A 14,757-nucleotide genomic window follows, 5' to 3' on the forward strand; every position below is an offset into this window, starting at 1 on the left:
GAGTAGATGAAGTTTTGAAATAGACATCCTTCCATCTCTGTGCAGGTTGTTGTTTGTTTATTTGTTTGTTTTTGAAGAAATTGCTCTTATGAGAATATACAGATACACCAAATATACAGATACACCTTCTCAAAGTGGGTAAACTAGTCCCAAGGAATTCTCAGTATACGGAAGTTTTAATAGCTAAAATATGGCCTGAGACCAATAAAAAAGTCTATCTTTTGACAAAGTAGATGAACTGCAGAGTTGATGATTGACTTCTGGCATATTTAACTACTCAATCAAGTTTATTTTCTCCCTTTCATCAGCTTTAGAGGAGGGGAAAGATTCCTTGAGAAATTGGCTTAGGTTGTAAAACCTGCTAGAAGAGTTTTTGCTCTGTGATTGGTATTAGAACCTTAATCCTTGTTTACTTTTCACGGTATACTTTCCATCCAGATCTGTGGCCTTAAGGTAGGGACTTTCCAAAGATGCTCTCCTGCAAGGTGGATAACCCGGCCAGGCCTGCTGTTATTAAAACCAATTCAGGAGCATCTGTGAGGTTTATGAACATATGCCAAAAAAGAGAATTGCTTTTTAAAGATCACTTAATCGGTTAATCAAGAAATAATTGCTTGTGAAGAAGACAAATCTCTTCTATTTAATAGAATAAGTAGAGATGGGGACATAAATCCTCAGCTGTTTGAGTTGCCTGCCTGGGATGGTGCTACAGCTGGGTGCCCTTGACAATCTCTGGCAAGGCATGAATATTTCCTTGCATTTAAAAGAAACAGAATTGTTGCTGTAATTGTTTATGCCTCTGGATTTAGAGGAAAGGTTGCAAACTTAAATGGCTAAAGGGTCAGGCAGATAATTGAAGACAGTTGTGCATCTGTAAGAAATAGTGGGGAGTGATGGGAGCTGCTTAGGTCTCTGAAGGAGAGAGACACTGCCTGAAGATTGTGAACCCAGTGAATCTAGACTTTATGATTTTTTTTTAAGATTTATTTATTTATGCTTACAGAACTGGGGTGTAGGCCAGAGGTCCAGGAGGTGAGAGGATTCACCAGAGACAGAGTGGGGAACAGAACAGGCAGATCTATGAAGAACACTGCTGTGGGGAACAGCAGGCTGGTCAGGAGAGGTCCGCCACATCATGTAGGTCAGCTCCCTGGCCGGGGGTTGAACTCGTGCTGCAGTGGCTTCATGAGAGCTTCATAGTGCGGTGCTTTAACCCATTGTGCCACCAGGGAAAGAAAGCCCTGACTTTGTGATTTTTTAAAGAGAAGAACATTAGCTTTTTCATTTTTTAGAAAAACCTTTAGTTTTGCATTTACAGTAGAATTTCAAAGGTAGGACAAAGAACTCTTTGTCCTATTTGACAATAGGACCCAGCACTAAAAAATGAGCTGTATACAGTTTCCCTGATTATTTTCCTTTCATGTGGTGGATTTGCTGCTGCTAATGAAGCATGATTGCTGTAGTTGCTAATGAAGCCATGTCATTAGCTACAGTCCATAACTCATCCAGACTTCTTGAATATCTCCCTGATCTCTATTCCAGGATCTCATCTGAAATCCCACATCACATTTAGTTGTAATGACTCCTCCAACTCCTTTTGACCATCCCAGAATTTCCCTTGTTCGTAATGATTTTGACTTCTTTGAGTGTACTGTTCAATATTCTGTGAAATGTCCCTAAGAATCTGATGTTTTATACATGACCAGACTGGGGTTATGGCCCTTTGGGGGAGGAAGATCAGAGGTCAAATGCTGTTTAATCATGTGCCATCAGTGTGACTTATCACCTTGATGACTTGGCTGAGGTCTTGTTTAATCAGGTCATTAGGTGCTGTTCATGGTTAAAGAGTGGGGTTTATGCTCATCTCCTGGCAGAATGTGGACTTATATATATATATCATTTGGGGTTCTTTTGCATGAGGTTTAGCCATTCTCTAGTATTTACTTATACCTTATAGACTCCTGGATTTACTTAATCCTTTGGGTTATAGCTCATAATGTATATTATTTCTCAGATTGTTCCAGCTTTAGCCCATGGGAGCTCTTGCAGCTTGCCTCTGGGGCTCATGATTTTGTTGTTGTCTTGAGCTCTGTCTGCCTTATTTTCTGATGCTACAAGATGCTGCAGACTAATCTTACATATTTCCTACCTGGAAAATAGCAGTTCTCCATAGAGCCTTTGATTGTTTGTATTGGAAATTAAATGGCACTGGAAACCAAGACTGAGGCACTAGGTATGACATTGCTACTAGACTTTCTAGACTTTCTCAAGCTGAACGGAGCAAGGAATATATGTGTGTGTGCTAACTATAGACATATGCTTACCCATAGTATCTCTGTGGCTACAAACATAACCATTTCTACCTATATTAAGCTAAAATGAGTTCATACCAATATCTCCAACTAAAATCCATTACCACATGGATAATTTTAATCTGTTCCTCTTATCTGTAAAATTGCACCCTAACAGTGAGCAGCTCAACTCACACCACCTGCCATTCATTTACTTAATGGCTCATTTCTATGTGGAGTATTAGAATTGTTAAACGGTAAACCCATGCAAACATCTTTATCAAGTAGAGTGCACTGCTTAGGGATATTTTCTTTATATATATATATATATATATAAAGATTTATTTATTTATGCATACAGAGCTGGGATACAGGTCAGAGATGCAGGGGTGATGAGAGGATTCACCAGAGACAGAGACAGGCGGACTGCCGAAGTACACTGCTGAGGGGAGCAGTGGGCAGGTCAGGAGAGGTCTGTCACGCCATGTGGATCACCTCCTGGGCAGGTGGGGATCAAACTCATGCTGAAGTGGCTTTAGCTTCTCAGTGTTGTGCTTTAACCCGCTGCACCACCAGGGAGAGCCCAGGGATATTTTCTTTTGCCTTTAGTTTTATGAACTCTATTCATTTTCATATCTACTTCAATAGCATTTTCTTACCCCCTTCAATAAGTTGGCTTCACATGTATATAATATAGCTAGATTTTTTGTCATTTACATTTCATCCTGGAATTCCATCAATTTCCTAAATTATTTTTTTTAGTATTTGCATACATGAAGTTTGTGTTTCAAAATTCAATAGGTTTCACAAATACATAGCATCATATATACATAATGACAATGATCATATGACAGTGGATCATAATGACAAGGATCCATAATGACAATGATCATAGTTTCACTGCTCTAAAATTTTTATTGTTCACCAATTCAATCTCACATTACCTCAAGCTCCTAGTTACCACTGATATTTTTATTATCGCTATAATTTTGCTTTTCCCAGTGCACCATGTAAAGGGAAATGTGCAATATGTGACTTTTTTAGACTGGCTTCTTTCACCTGTCAGTCTGCATTTTAGATTCCTCTGTTATCTTTCTGAATTGACACCTCATTTATTTTTGGTGCTGGATAAATTCTCTCAAATGCTGGATGCACCTGGTTTGTCTACTCATTCAGTTAGTGAAGGACAGCTTGGTAGCTTTCAGTTCAGGGTGATTATGAATAAAGCAGCTACAAATATTCACATATAGTTTTTTGTGGAGATAACTTTCAGACCTGTTGGGTAAACAGGTAGGAATGTGATTCCTGGATTAGTTACTAAAACTGCATTAGCTTTTTTAGTAAGAAATTGCTAAAGTAACTGTACCATTTTTATATTCCTTCCAGGACCTAATTTTTTAAATTCTAAGTTACAAAGATAAATGTTGGTATCCAATTCAAATTCAAATTTTCTATAAATAAATCAAACAAGAACCTAGTTTGATTCTCTAACCAAACACAGCAGGAAGCTATATCTTACCTACAGATGTATCTGAACCTCTCTAGATCTTGGACTGTCTTGTCCCATAAAACTTTTCTGTACTTTTCTGAGCTTGCTCTATATTTGCTTTGCCCAATTAAATGGCAGTTTGCCACATTTCACATAGCTCTTGACTATTTGAAGTATAACTAACATGAACTGAATTTTAATTTATTTCCTATAATTAAGTTTCTTTAGTGATCGTAAGTGGCTAATGGGCAGCATATTGGATGGTATGATTCTGAGCTGATGTGAGAATTTTGGCATTTTCTTGGGTGATATGGGAAACCAGGAATAATGTTGAACAGGGTAGTGGAATGATCAGACTTACATGTTCAAAGAATCACCTTGGATGTGGCATTGGAAATAAATTGAAGGGGGTCAAGGGCAGAAACGAAGAGCTCTTTGGGAAGATTGCAGGAATAACCCAGAAAAGAGATGGCAGTGGTTTGGACCAGGGAAGTGGTAGTGGGAGGTAGAGAGAAGTGGTCGGATTCTTGTATTTTGAAGTTAGAGCCCAATACAAAGTAAATATTTGACAGTGACGCACTGTATTTGTGACAAAGGCCATGGAATTAAAATGTTTATCTATTTTCAGTCTCATTTCTCTTAGACCTTCTTTCACTTCCTTTAAGTTATTGATTGTGGTAATAGTAAGAAGTTCAGCCCTTCTGCTCAGGGGTACTGTGTTAAAACTTGTTTGTGTTTCTGACTGCTTTCCTTTCTCCTATTTTAAAGAGAAGATGCCTTGCTTTATCTTCAGGATGCCACTGTAAGTGTAGGGCAGGAATGAAAGAACATATACTATGTGGTTAATCTTAAATTAAAATTTATTTTTGATGTCTCCACTGTTAACGTATCCACTATTAACTTGCATGAAAATAATCCCCTGGATGGTCTTGGGTCATATGTGACTGGAAGCATGTTCAGCTTACATGTAACTATACATGTAACTCCACAAACCAACATTGTCCAATAGAAATATACTGTGAGCCATGAGCCATGTATGTATTCTAAAATTTTCTGGTAGCCACATTAAAAAGTGTAAAAAAGAAACAAGGATACTTCATTTTAATAACAAATGTTATTTACTTCCATATACCTCAAATATCACTTCAAAATGTAATCAATAGAAAAATGACTAGTGAGTTGTTCCACATTCTCTCTGTCTTCACAATCTGGAGCGTATGTTATGGCATATTTCAGTATGGTCTGGCCATCCTTCCAGTGCTTGCTTGGTGGCTGGCAGCTCTGATATTAGGTAGCCCAGCTGTCCACTTCTGCTGTTAAGGTCAATGACTTGGGGGTGGGACAGAGTTGAAGAATTAAATTCCTGTCATCCATGATACTGCAGATGCTGCGGGGAATTAAAAAAACACTGTCTGACGTGAATGGTGGGAAGTCTTGTAAAAACATATGAAAACTGTCCCCCAGATCTACCAAACTTAGACTGTCATTGTGACTTTGTGCTGCACTAATGGTATCTCTAGAAACAGACTGCAATGTTTCCTATATAAGAAATCTCAAAGTGGGGCCCTCCCTGGTGGCGCAGCGAATTAAAGCACTGCACTGAGAAGCTAAAGCCACTTCCGCATGAGTTCGATTCCCACCTGCCCTGGAGGTGACCACATCGCACCCCACAACTACTCCCCTCAGCAGAGTACTTTGTAGATCTGCCTGTTCTGCTCCCCACTCTGTCTCTGGTGAAGTCTTTCGCCACCCCTGAGTTTCTGGCCTGTACCCCAGTTCTGTATGCACACACACAAAAAATCTCAAAGTAGCCCCATTTCTTCCTTTGGGCCACCCAGAAGGATTCATATTAAATAAAGTGCTGGAGAGGACTTGTCTTAGAGGAAGCTTTGGTATCTCATGGGCTTTGAATTGGAGGGATTTTTTTGTTTGTTTGTTTTTCTTTAACTGTGTATCTGCTGACTCTTTCAGCTCCAGCGGGTCTTTGGAAATCACCTGCCACCCTTCCCACCAAAGTACTACCTAGCGATGACTACATCTATGGCTGACCAGAGGAGGGAGCAGCTGGAACAATATTTGCAAAATGGTATGGGCTGGATTTTTCATAGATTTCTTGAGGTATAGATTACACCAGTAAAATTCACCACTGGAGCTTACAAAGCAGTGGTTTCTAGTATATTTGCAGGATTTGTGCAAATTGGCACACCATGTGCCAATTCAGTGGGTTTTTTTTTTTTGAGGAAATTTTTCATTGACCTAGGTAATCCGCTTTTCTGAAATAGCTTGTGTATTCCTAATCCATTTGCCTGAAGTAACTCCTTGTGTTATTGTGTATGTACATCCCTGTTTGTTAAACACAAATGAACACTTACTCTACTCTTCTATATCTGATTTTTAAAATCTTTTTATTTTGAAAGAATTTCTGATGTACAGGAAATTTGCATAAATAATGCAAACCTACCTATGTGTTTTCACTTTGATTTCCCAAATGTCAACATTTTACATTTATTATTTTTTCTCATGGTAAGCATGCATTGTGTTATGAGTGTGTGTGTGTGTGCATTATAATGGATTTTTGGAACATATGATACACAAATCATGTGTGTGTGTATAAAAATGCTTGTGTCACATACACAAGTCACTTCACCTTAAATGCATCTGTGTGTATTTCCTATTTCCTACATAGAATAAGGACATTTTCTTCTATAACCACAATATAGTTATCAGAATCAGGTTATTAAAAGTGATATAATGATACCCATAGACCTTATTCAGAGTTTACTATCTATCCCTGCTGATGTTTTTCAGCAAAAGATCTGCTATTCGCTGCTATTCACTGATTTTTTCCCTCTTAAACACATACCTTTCAGGTCATTCTAGGTCAGCAATTATAGATTTACATCATTATTGTTCATGGTGGCCTATTTTTTAAAAGCCAGTAAATAAAAATTTCTTCTTTTGCAATGAGCACAGACCTTAGACCTGTAGAAAAAGGCTTTTCAAACTCAAAATGTACCGTCTTTTGAATTTGTATTCTCCCTTGGCTTGTTTTCTCACATTTTAGCTAAATATTCTTTTTAAGAATTGGCCTTCTCACAAGTGATCATAGTGCTTTTCCAGGCCTGGTCTTCATTCATGTCATCAGACTGTCGTGCATTGTCTTATGCAGAATGTCTTACCTATACCCTTTGACAAGATAAAGCAAGACTTTGCACAGGCCGGTGTTGTGATAAAACATAAGCTCTAGAGCTGAATGGTCAAATCCTAAGTTGGTATTTCACAGATTGTGTAACCTTGTGTAAGGCACTTACCTCCTCTAAGCCTATCTCTCTTCCCTTTTTAGTGTCTTTAGCTGGAGGTTATATTCACCTCAGGACTTGTTGTAAAGGTTAAATGAGGTAAAATATACAAAGCACTTAATACAGTACCTGGTATTTAACTGTTGTACAGTAGATACTAGTTGATTGAACACTTTTCAGTAGCTTTTCCCACCATCCCCAAGAATGCATGCTATCATGAAGTTGTCATGTGTACCAAACATTACAGAAAATAAGTCAAGAGATTTTTCCCTCTGAAATTATCTCCTCAGAAAAGAGAGGATGCCCTTTATGAAAAAAACTCCCTCATGTTAAAGAGATGCTCTCGTTACTTTATTTGGAAAAACGTGACATTTTTTTAGGAAAGGTATGACCTTAGTGAGTACTTGTGTTGAATGCTGGTAGAAGTTATTTGATGAAATCAGTAAAACAACAATGGAAAGAAAAAAAAATTTAATTCAGGTTTAGTAAGTGTGTAAGTTCAGCAAATGTGCAGGGTCCAGCAGAGAGCTAGTGGGAAGGAATACCAGAGAGACAGGCTTCACTGGGAAATGCCTCAGTTTAGAAGGCCCTAAGTGAAAATGAATGAATGAATCAGATAAAAAGGCTCTGAATTTCTGCCCACTTGCTTTGTCCACAGCACTTGGGTGTGGATATCTAGGAAAGCTACAGGTAAAAAAATACTCTGTCAGTAGAGAGCAATGAAATGCTTTATACATTTTGACAGTCTTGTTGTCTTTCTTTTTAATTCCTCCTGGTGCTCCATCATTTAAAGCTACCCTCAAGTCACCGTTTCTGAGATGATCGAAAGTTCTCAAATGACCAAGTGTCTTGCCAAACTGGGAGTTTAAGATCTTTTTACTTCTTCATGTCCTGTGTGAGCAGCCAGGTGGATTTGAGTAACAAGGTGTGTGTGGGTGAAGCAAGACTCCTGGATACGGTCGCTGAGTACTGATGAGATGGGTTCATGTTGTTGAGGCTGCTTGGAAGAAGCTGGCTTTGTGGATTTTCATGTATTTGAGTGGTTACAAGCTCCACTGCCTTCAGGAGACAGTGATGGACTGACAAGGCCTGGGGCATAGTCACTTAATGGAGAAGTCAACCCAGCCCCATACTGACCTGACTCTGTCCATGTTTTTCAGTAACCATGGACCCAAACGTGTTGAGAAGTGATGTCTTCATTGATTTTTTAAAACTGGTACAGCTGGTAAGCTTGCTCATTATAGTTTTTTTCTTTGATGCCTTTTGAACATGATTCACAAGGTAGAAATATTTTAGAGCTGTGTCTTTTTTTTTTAATAATTTGAAAGCTTTTCCCCAATTAAAAAAAAAAAGTCCATTTATTTATTTATGCTTACAGAACTGAGGTACAGGCTAGAGGTGGTGGGTGAGAGGATTCACCAGACAGAGTGGGGAGCACAATAGGCAGATGACAAAATACACTGCTGAGGTAGCAGTGGGCAGGTGATGAGAGGTCTGTGCCATGTGGGTCACCAACCTGGCTGGGGATCAAACTCGTGCTGCAGTGGCTTCGGAGAGCTTCATAATGCGTGCTTTAACCCATTGTGCCATCAGGGAGGGCCTTTTTCCCCTATTTTATATTCTTAGTTTTTTATAACAAAAATTCAAAAACCTTCCTGACTGTACAAAACCTTATGCCTGGTGGCATTTTGCTAGGTCTCCTCTTGCTTCATCTGATAGGAGCTCACTTCATTTTTCTCTCCTATTTATCCATGAACTTTACCACTTTACTTGTATATGTTTTTGTGATCTTTCCTCTTTTTGGACACCTTTGTCTATTCTTTGAGGTCTTGGTTCAGAGAATCCATATTTTTATTAACACATGCATTGTCTTCATCTGCTTAGTGGTGTCCTGACTCAGGTATGTAAATGTCACCCTTCATGGCTTCCATTTCCTTCTTTCTTGGGGAATTTTTGCATAAGTCCCTTGCCAGTTCCTGTCAGGAACTGCGACCCCACAGCTCTTGCAGGTGTGGTGGGATCCAGGCCGACTGGGGCAGCAGTGAGGATGTATGGTGTTGCCAGACCCCACTCAACTTGAAGGGGCTGTGCTTTGTGAGCCAGTGGAAGGTGGTGCTGGGCACCGAGTCACTTGAATCTGTCTGTTGTGCTTCCGTCTCTCGCCTCTGGCTTCTCAACCCTTCCTCACTAGAGCTCTGCTGAAGGCCACTCCAGTGTATTTGCAGTGAAGCCATAAGCCACAGATTCCCTCCCACTGAGATCTAGCACTTCCCCCCCAGCTGAGATCAGCCACCTCTGGTCTGGCGTGGCAGTGATGCGGGCAGCCCTGGTGGGGAGAAGGCCTAGGTGCCCAGGCTGGCTGCACTGCCTTCAGGCTGTGTGGCTTCGTCAGAGTACTTAGCCTCCTCGAGTCTCGAGTCTCACTTTCCCCTTCAGTAAAATGGAGAGACTAGCCTGTCACACCGCGTGGTTTTGAGAGTCAAATGAGGCAGTACTTTTGAAACACTTCAGTGTCGTGTGGCACACAGAAACCCTTCTTAGCGTTTATTGCTGTGACTGATGGATGCCAGTTCCTTTTCTCTCTGAGATTGCTTTCTACAAAGATGATGCGTCTGGGCTCACCTGCTCCAGTGTGCAGTTAAATATTACCATTTTCGGGTCCTCCCTGGTGGCGCAGCGGGTTAAAGCACAGCACTGAGAAGCTAAAGCCACTTCTGCATGAATTCGATCCCCGCCTGCTCCGGAGGAGATCCACATGGCGTGGCAGACCTCTCCTGACCCGCCCGCTGCTCCCCTCAGCAGTGTACTTCGTCGATCTGCCTGTTCTGCTCCCCACTGTCTCTGGTGAATCCTCTCACCACCCCTGCATCTCTGGCCAGTTCTGTAATGCATAAATAAATAAATCTTTTATTAAAAAAAATTACCATTCTCTCTGTGTGACCTGGTGAGACAGGGCTGGGAGGCAGTGCCACAGGAAAAGTGAGTGTCTGAGGGCCACGGTGGAGTGTCTTCGGTCTATGTGCCTTCTAAAGATAGTGGCATTTAGACGATATTTGAAGTTTTTTAGGGTGGACAGGAAGGGACAATTATACACTGGCTTTTCCTTCTCACTGAGGGAGAAAAATAGCAAACCACATAATATGTGGAGTCTGGGAGACTCGGGACTGATGCTAGTGAAAGGGAGTGGTAACTACTCATTACCGGGGGTGAGTCTACTCCAACTGCTTGTAGATGCTTCCACCCACCATCTTCTAGCTGTCTGCTGCTCTCCAGAGTGATGTTTCGGGCAATAAATAGGTACAGTCATTGTACCAGAGAATAGGTTGGCCGAGCTTGCAGCAAGATAACTCCTGCAGGGCTGGTGGGAACCAGGCCGACTGGGGCAGCAGTGGTGATGTGTGGAGTTGCCAGACCCCACAGGGAGCGTGGAACAGGGACTAGGCCATGTCCACAGCTCACGACTGTACAGCCCCCACCTGGACATTTTCACTGCACTCATAATCACTTGGCCTGCAGTTTCTAAGTGGTTATTGCCAAATAATCACATGTACACAGTCTTGGCTCCCAGGCTCAGGAAGTACAAGAATATCTCCTGTCTCTGGGCAAAAACACAGAGTATTAGAGGTGTGAGTGCAGGGGACCTGCCGGGCTTTCCCCTTTGGGGGAAGCCTCTATCGGGGGTAAACAAAGGCAAGCTGCAATAACAGGAGGGGTTCCCTCCAGCAGGGCACCTCATCTGTGCTGGGCCTGCGGCTTTACCTGCAGAATCTCACGTGCTCTTCATAACCTGTCAGAGGAGGTGTCACTAGTATGCTTGCGCTCGAGTAGTTAGCCTGTTCAAGTTGATGTCGCTGGAACCAGCAAGAGCTGGGCCCAACCCAGGCCCCCTGGGTTCAGATACTGCACCACAGAGCACAGGTAGAGTGCTATGGTGGTGGTACCCCACTCAGCCCTGTCCCCTCGCCAGGCCCCCTTTTTTCTGTGTCTAGACCCCCTTGATTTATTATGAGCTAGACTTGTGTCCTGTGATGACCTTTGCTATGAAGGAATTTTTGAAGAGGTAAAACAGCTGTCTTTAGACTAGAGGCCTTTTTATGTTCCTGGCCGTTAGTCATGTCCCATGAGGACACATGTTTGAGGAAAAGAAGACTGAGAATGTATTTGGAGTGGCTTTTGTGCACCTGGGTGGGAGGAGCAGGGCAAGGCACCTCAGTGCTAAATGTGGGGCTCTGGAAAGTGACTCTTTCCTCTAGAGAACGTTTCCCATGTAGAGAACTGAGCAGGCCCCTTACTAAGTGTGATGGGAATTTAGAGCTCGAGGGGTCCAAGTGTGAATTGTTTGGCTAAGAAGCCTCAGTAATTAGCACCATGGCCATCAGGCTTGCCTTTGCTTCAGAGCAAATAATATCAATAAAGTACCCAGATTGATCTTCCTGGAGAAATGAAAAAAATTCTCAGGTTGTTAAATTCAACTTGAAAAGAATTAACACATATTTTAAAATGTGTTAAGGCAGCTTATGGTATTGGAGGACTTAGAAGTTTCTTAAAGATACGTGCATTTCATTTCTGCCATGAATCATGTGTTCTGATCCCTGATCTGCCCTAGGTCAAGGCGACAGCTTACTTAAGGTGTTGTTTTTCTACATTCCAACTCTACCAAGTTGACATCCCCCACTGTATTGCCAAAGCTTTTCTCTATTTTTTCTTCTAATCCTCGAATATTTTTGTACTGTTCTTTGATTTGTTAATAATTTACATTCTAGTATGATTTAAGTATCAAAAATAGAGCCCAGATAGCTCACCACTCTGAACCTAGAGTGTTTTCTCTATTGTGGGCTGGTTTTATCTCATGGAGATTTTTCAAGGCCCTGATTTTTCTTCTTTACCATATCCTAAAAGTATTTATTTATTTATTTTTAGTCAAAGCAAAATATACTCATAGTTGTAAAGAAATCTACTCTTGGTTTTAAAATAAAACAGTGTTAAGAAGGATTCTAAAAGAATCATCTCGTGTCTTCTGAGTCTACTATACAAGTCAGAATATTACTGATGCACTTAAAGATGGGGGAATTATCTTTTTGTAGAGATTAGAATATTTTCACCCATGCCAGGTTACTTTCTTCCTGGCATCAGGTTATAGGAGGGAAGATCTAAATGATCAATCAGAATATTGTTTGGGGATTATGGAGCTGGGGCTCAAGAAAACTGAACTGGTAGGTTAGCAGTGGGGGAGGCCTGGTTTTGCTATTGGCTTCTAGTTGGGCAGTCTTGTGGACCTGGGGTATGTGCTAACTCCAGGTAATCTGGGACAAGAAGTGGTTCATATGAGTTAGAATAAAGAAAAAAAATTTTTTTCCTTTAAGTCCCCCATGAGCAATGCAAGGACCTTGGAGAGTTTCAAGCAAGAGAACGACATTTTTAGGTTTGCATTTAAAATTTATTTTTAATTGCATGCTTTGCAGGGTTTCAGTGGGGGCAGGGTAAAGGGAAGGAAAGTAAGGAGGGCCTTGTGGTAGACCAGGGATTCCAGTTGGGTCTGAGTTGCTCACATTGGAGCTAAAGAGAGGTGGGTAGATGCTGAAGATAGCTGGACAGGTCAAATATGTGGGACTCAACTTGATTAGATATGAATGTTGATGGAAACTTCTGTTGACGCTTATTCCTATCTGTTTCCACTACGCCAAAGACATAAAGCTTCCACTCCTACTGCTAGCAATAACCAAACTATAATGCTGATTTTGTGTGTTTGCAGTGAGGGGCTGTCATACCCCTCACGTGTGCACCTGCCTTAAACCCTCCCCACAGGCCTCTAAGGGGGGCACAATCACTGCCCTTCTTCTGGTACTGAAGGAATCAGGGTGAGAGGGGAAGTAACCAGCCAGGGTTACATAGGTCACACTGGTGGACCCAGCATCTTGCTCTCTGAGCTGTGTTTCTTAGCCACACCTATCCCTAGGAACCTCGTGAGCACATTATCACACCCTTGCTCTTGGGTCCCCACTCTGCCGTGTCTCTATCAGGCATTCTGTTACCAGACCGATCTTCCTATGATGGCCTTTTCATCCACCCATTTCCATGATCCAGAAAACATGGTTTGCCTTTGCTTTTTCTTTTTTTTTTTTCTTTAAGATTTATTTATTTGTGCATACAGAACTGGGGTGCAGGCCAGAGGTGCAGGGCTGGTAAGAGGGCTCATCAGAGACAGTGGGGGAGCAGAACAGGCAGATAGACGAAGTACACTGCTGAGGGGAGCAGCAGGTAAGACAGCAGAGGTCTGCTGTGCTATGTGGTCACCTTCCTGATTAGAGATTGAAGTCCTGCAATGACTGTGGTAATTCATAGTGCTGTGCTTTAACCTGTTGCGGTACCAGGGAGGGTCCTAACCTCCACCCCATTTTTTTTTTTAAAGATTCATCCATTCATATAGAACTGGGGTACAGGCCAGAGATGTGGAGGGTGATAGGATTCACCAGAGACAGAGTGGGGAGTAGAACAGGCAGATCGATGAAGTACACTGCTGAGGGGAGCAGCGGGCGGGTCAGGAGAGGTCTGCCGCCCCATGTGGTCACCTCCGGGGCAGGCGGGGACCAAACTCATGTGGAAGTGGCTTTAGCTTCCCAATGCTGTATTTTAACCGGCTGTACCACCAGAGAGGGCACCCCCCTGGGAGTGCCCCCCCAATTTTTAAAGAAGAATTTAATAAAGATAGCATTTATATCATTTTGACTATTTACATAATTTAAGTATCTACTAGCCTGCCTTGGATTTCACTAGGAATTGCATTGAGGTACCAAATTAATGTTAGACTTCCTTTAGGATCTTATTCAGAGGCAATATTCTTCCCATGTATTTTGTGAGTAATTTTCCTCTCCTCTTCCTCCCCCCCTGCCCCCTGAGATTAGAGATGTTTGTGAGTTTGGGCAAAAAACATTTAAGATTCCAAGTTCTAGGCAAAAGCATCCTAAGCCAAAGTTCCAAGAAAAGCCCCTGGAAAGGAAATTTTCACAACGACTGTGCTAGAGAAACGCTGCCTCTGACTGCTGTTTTAGCTCCGTGTGTTGCCTTAAGGGCCCTGCTGCACAGTTAGACTGGGGGAGGGCCAGGGAGGCTTACTGTGCTTTCCTTTCCTTATAGGACACCTTTAGCATCGCTACCAAGAAAGCCTCTCTGGATCTATTTCTGCCTGATGGAAGGAGCATCAAAGTTGAAGTTCTAACATCAGATACTGCCGAGAGAGTTCTAGAGGTAAACTAGGTCAAAATTTGAGGTCCGGAGGGGGGCCAGGGTTCTTTTCAAAGGCAGGAAGTAGGAGATGGCTACCTTGTGCAGGTGTCTGACTGTCATTACTCTGCGTGACATCTCTGTGGGCTTGCTGACATCCTCTAGGGGAGGGGCCAACCCTCCAGAGCCCCTTGGGGTTTAAACTCCCTGTTGTCATCCACTTTCCAGAGATCTCTTAGGTCTAGCTGTGGTTGTGTGATTTCCCTGCAACCCACGCTGACGTGCCCTGGAATATGGAGAATGCTTTGTGAAAGGATGCTTTCTGGTTGGGAGCAGGAAGGAGGGGGTGCCTACGTAAACCTGGAGCAGGCCCCTGTGGGCTGGTGGCAGGCAGACAACAACAGCTGATTTCTCCAAGCCTGAAAGATCCCTGAAGCAGTCTAATACTGGGCCCAGC

At 42.2% G+C, this 14,757-nt stretch overlaps 1 protein-coding gene across 1 annotated transcript in view; it reads left to right on the top strand.

The window, feature by feature from the left end:
* The window catches only part of SNX31 (sorting nexin 31), a 53,225-nt gene that overhangs the window by 3,947 nt on the left and 34,521 nt on the right, over positions 1–14,757 (top strand). The window contains exons 2-5 of the mRNA XM_004680006.2: positions 4,549–4,582; positions 5,752–5,866; positions 8,240–8,304; positions 14,214–14,324. Of these exons, the coding sequence (XP_004680063.1) occupies positions 4,549–4,582; positions 5,752–5,866; positions 8,240–8,304; positions 14,214–14,324 (325 nt within the window). The remainder of the gene's footprint in view (positions 1–4,548; positions 4,583–5,751; positions 5,867–8,239; positions 8,305–14,213; positions 14,325–14,757) is intronic.

Source organism: Condylura cristata, unplaced genomic scaffold (genome assembly GCF_000260355.1).
Source record: "Condylura cristata isolate star-nosed mole 26May11 unplaced genomic scaffold, ConCri1.0 scaffold00009, whole genome shotgun sequence".
Lineage (NCBI taxonomy): Eukaryota > Metazoa > Chordata > Mammalia > Eulipotyphla > Talpidae > Condylura > Condylura cristata.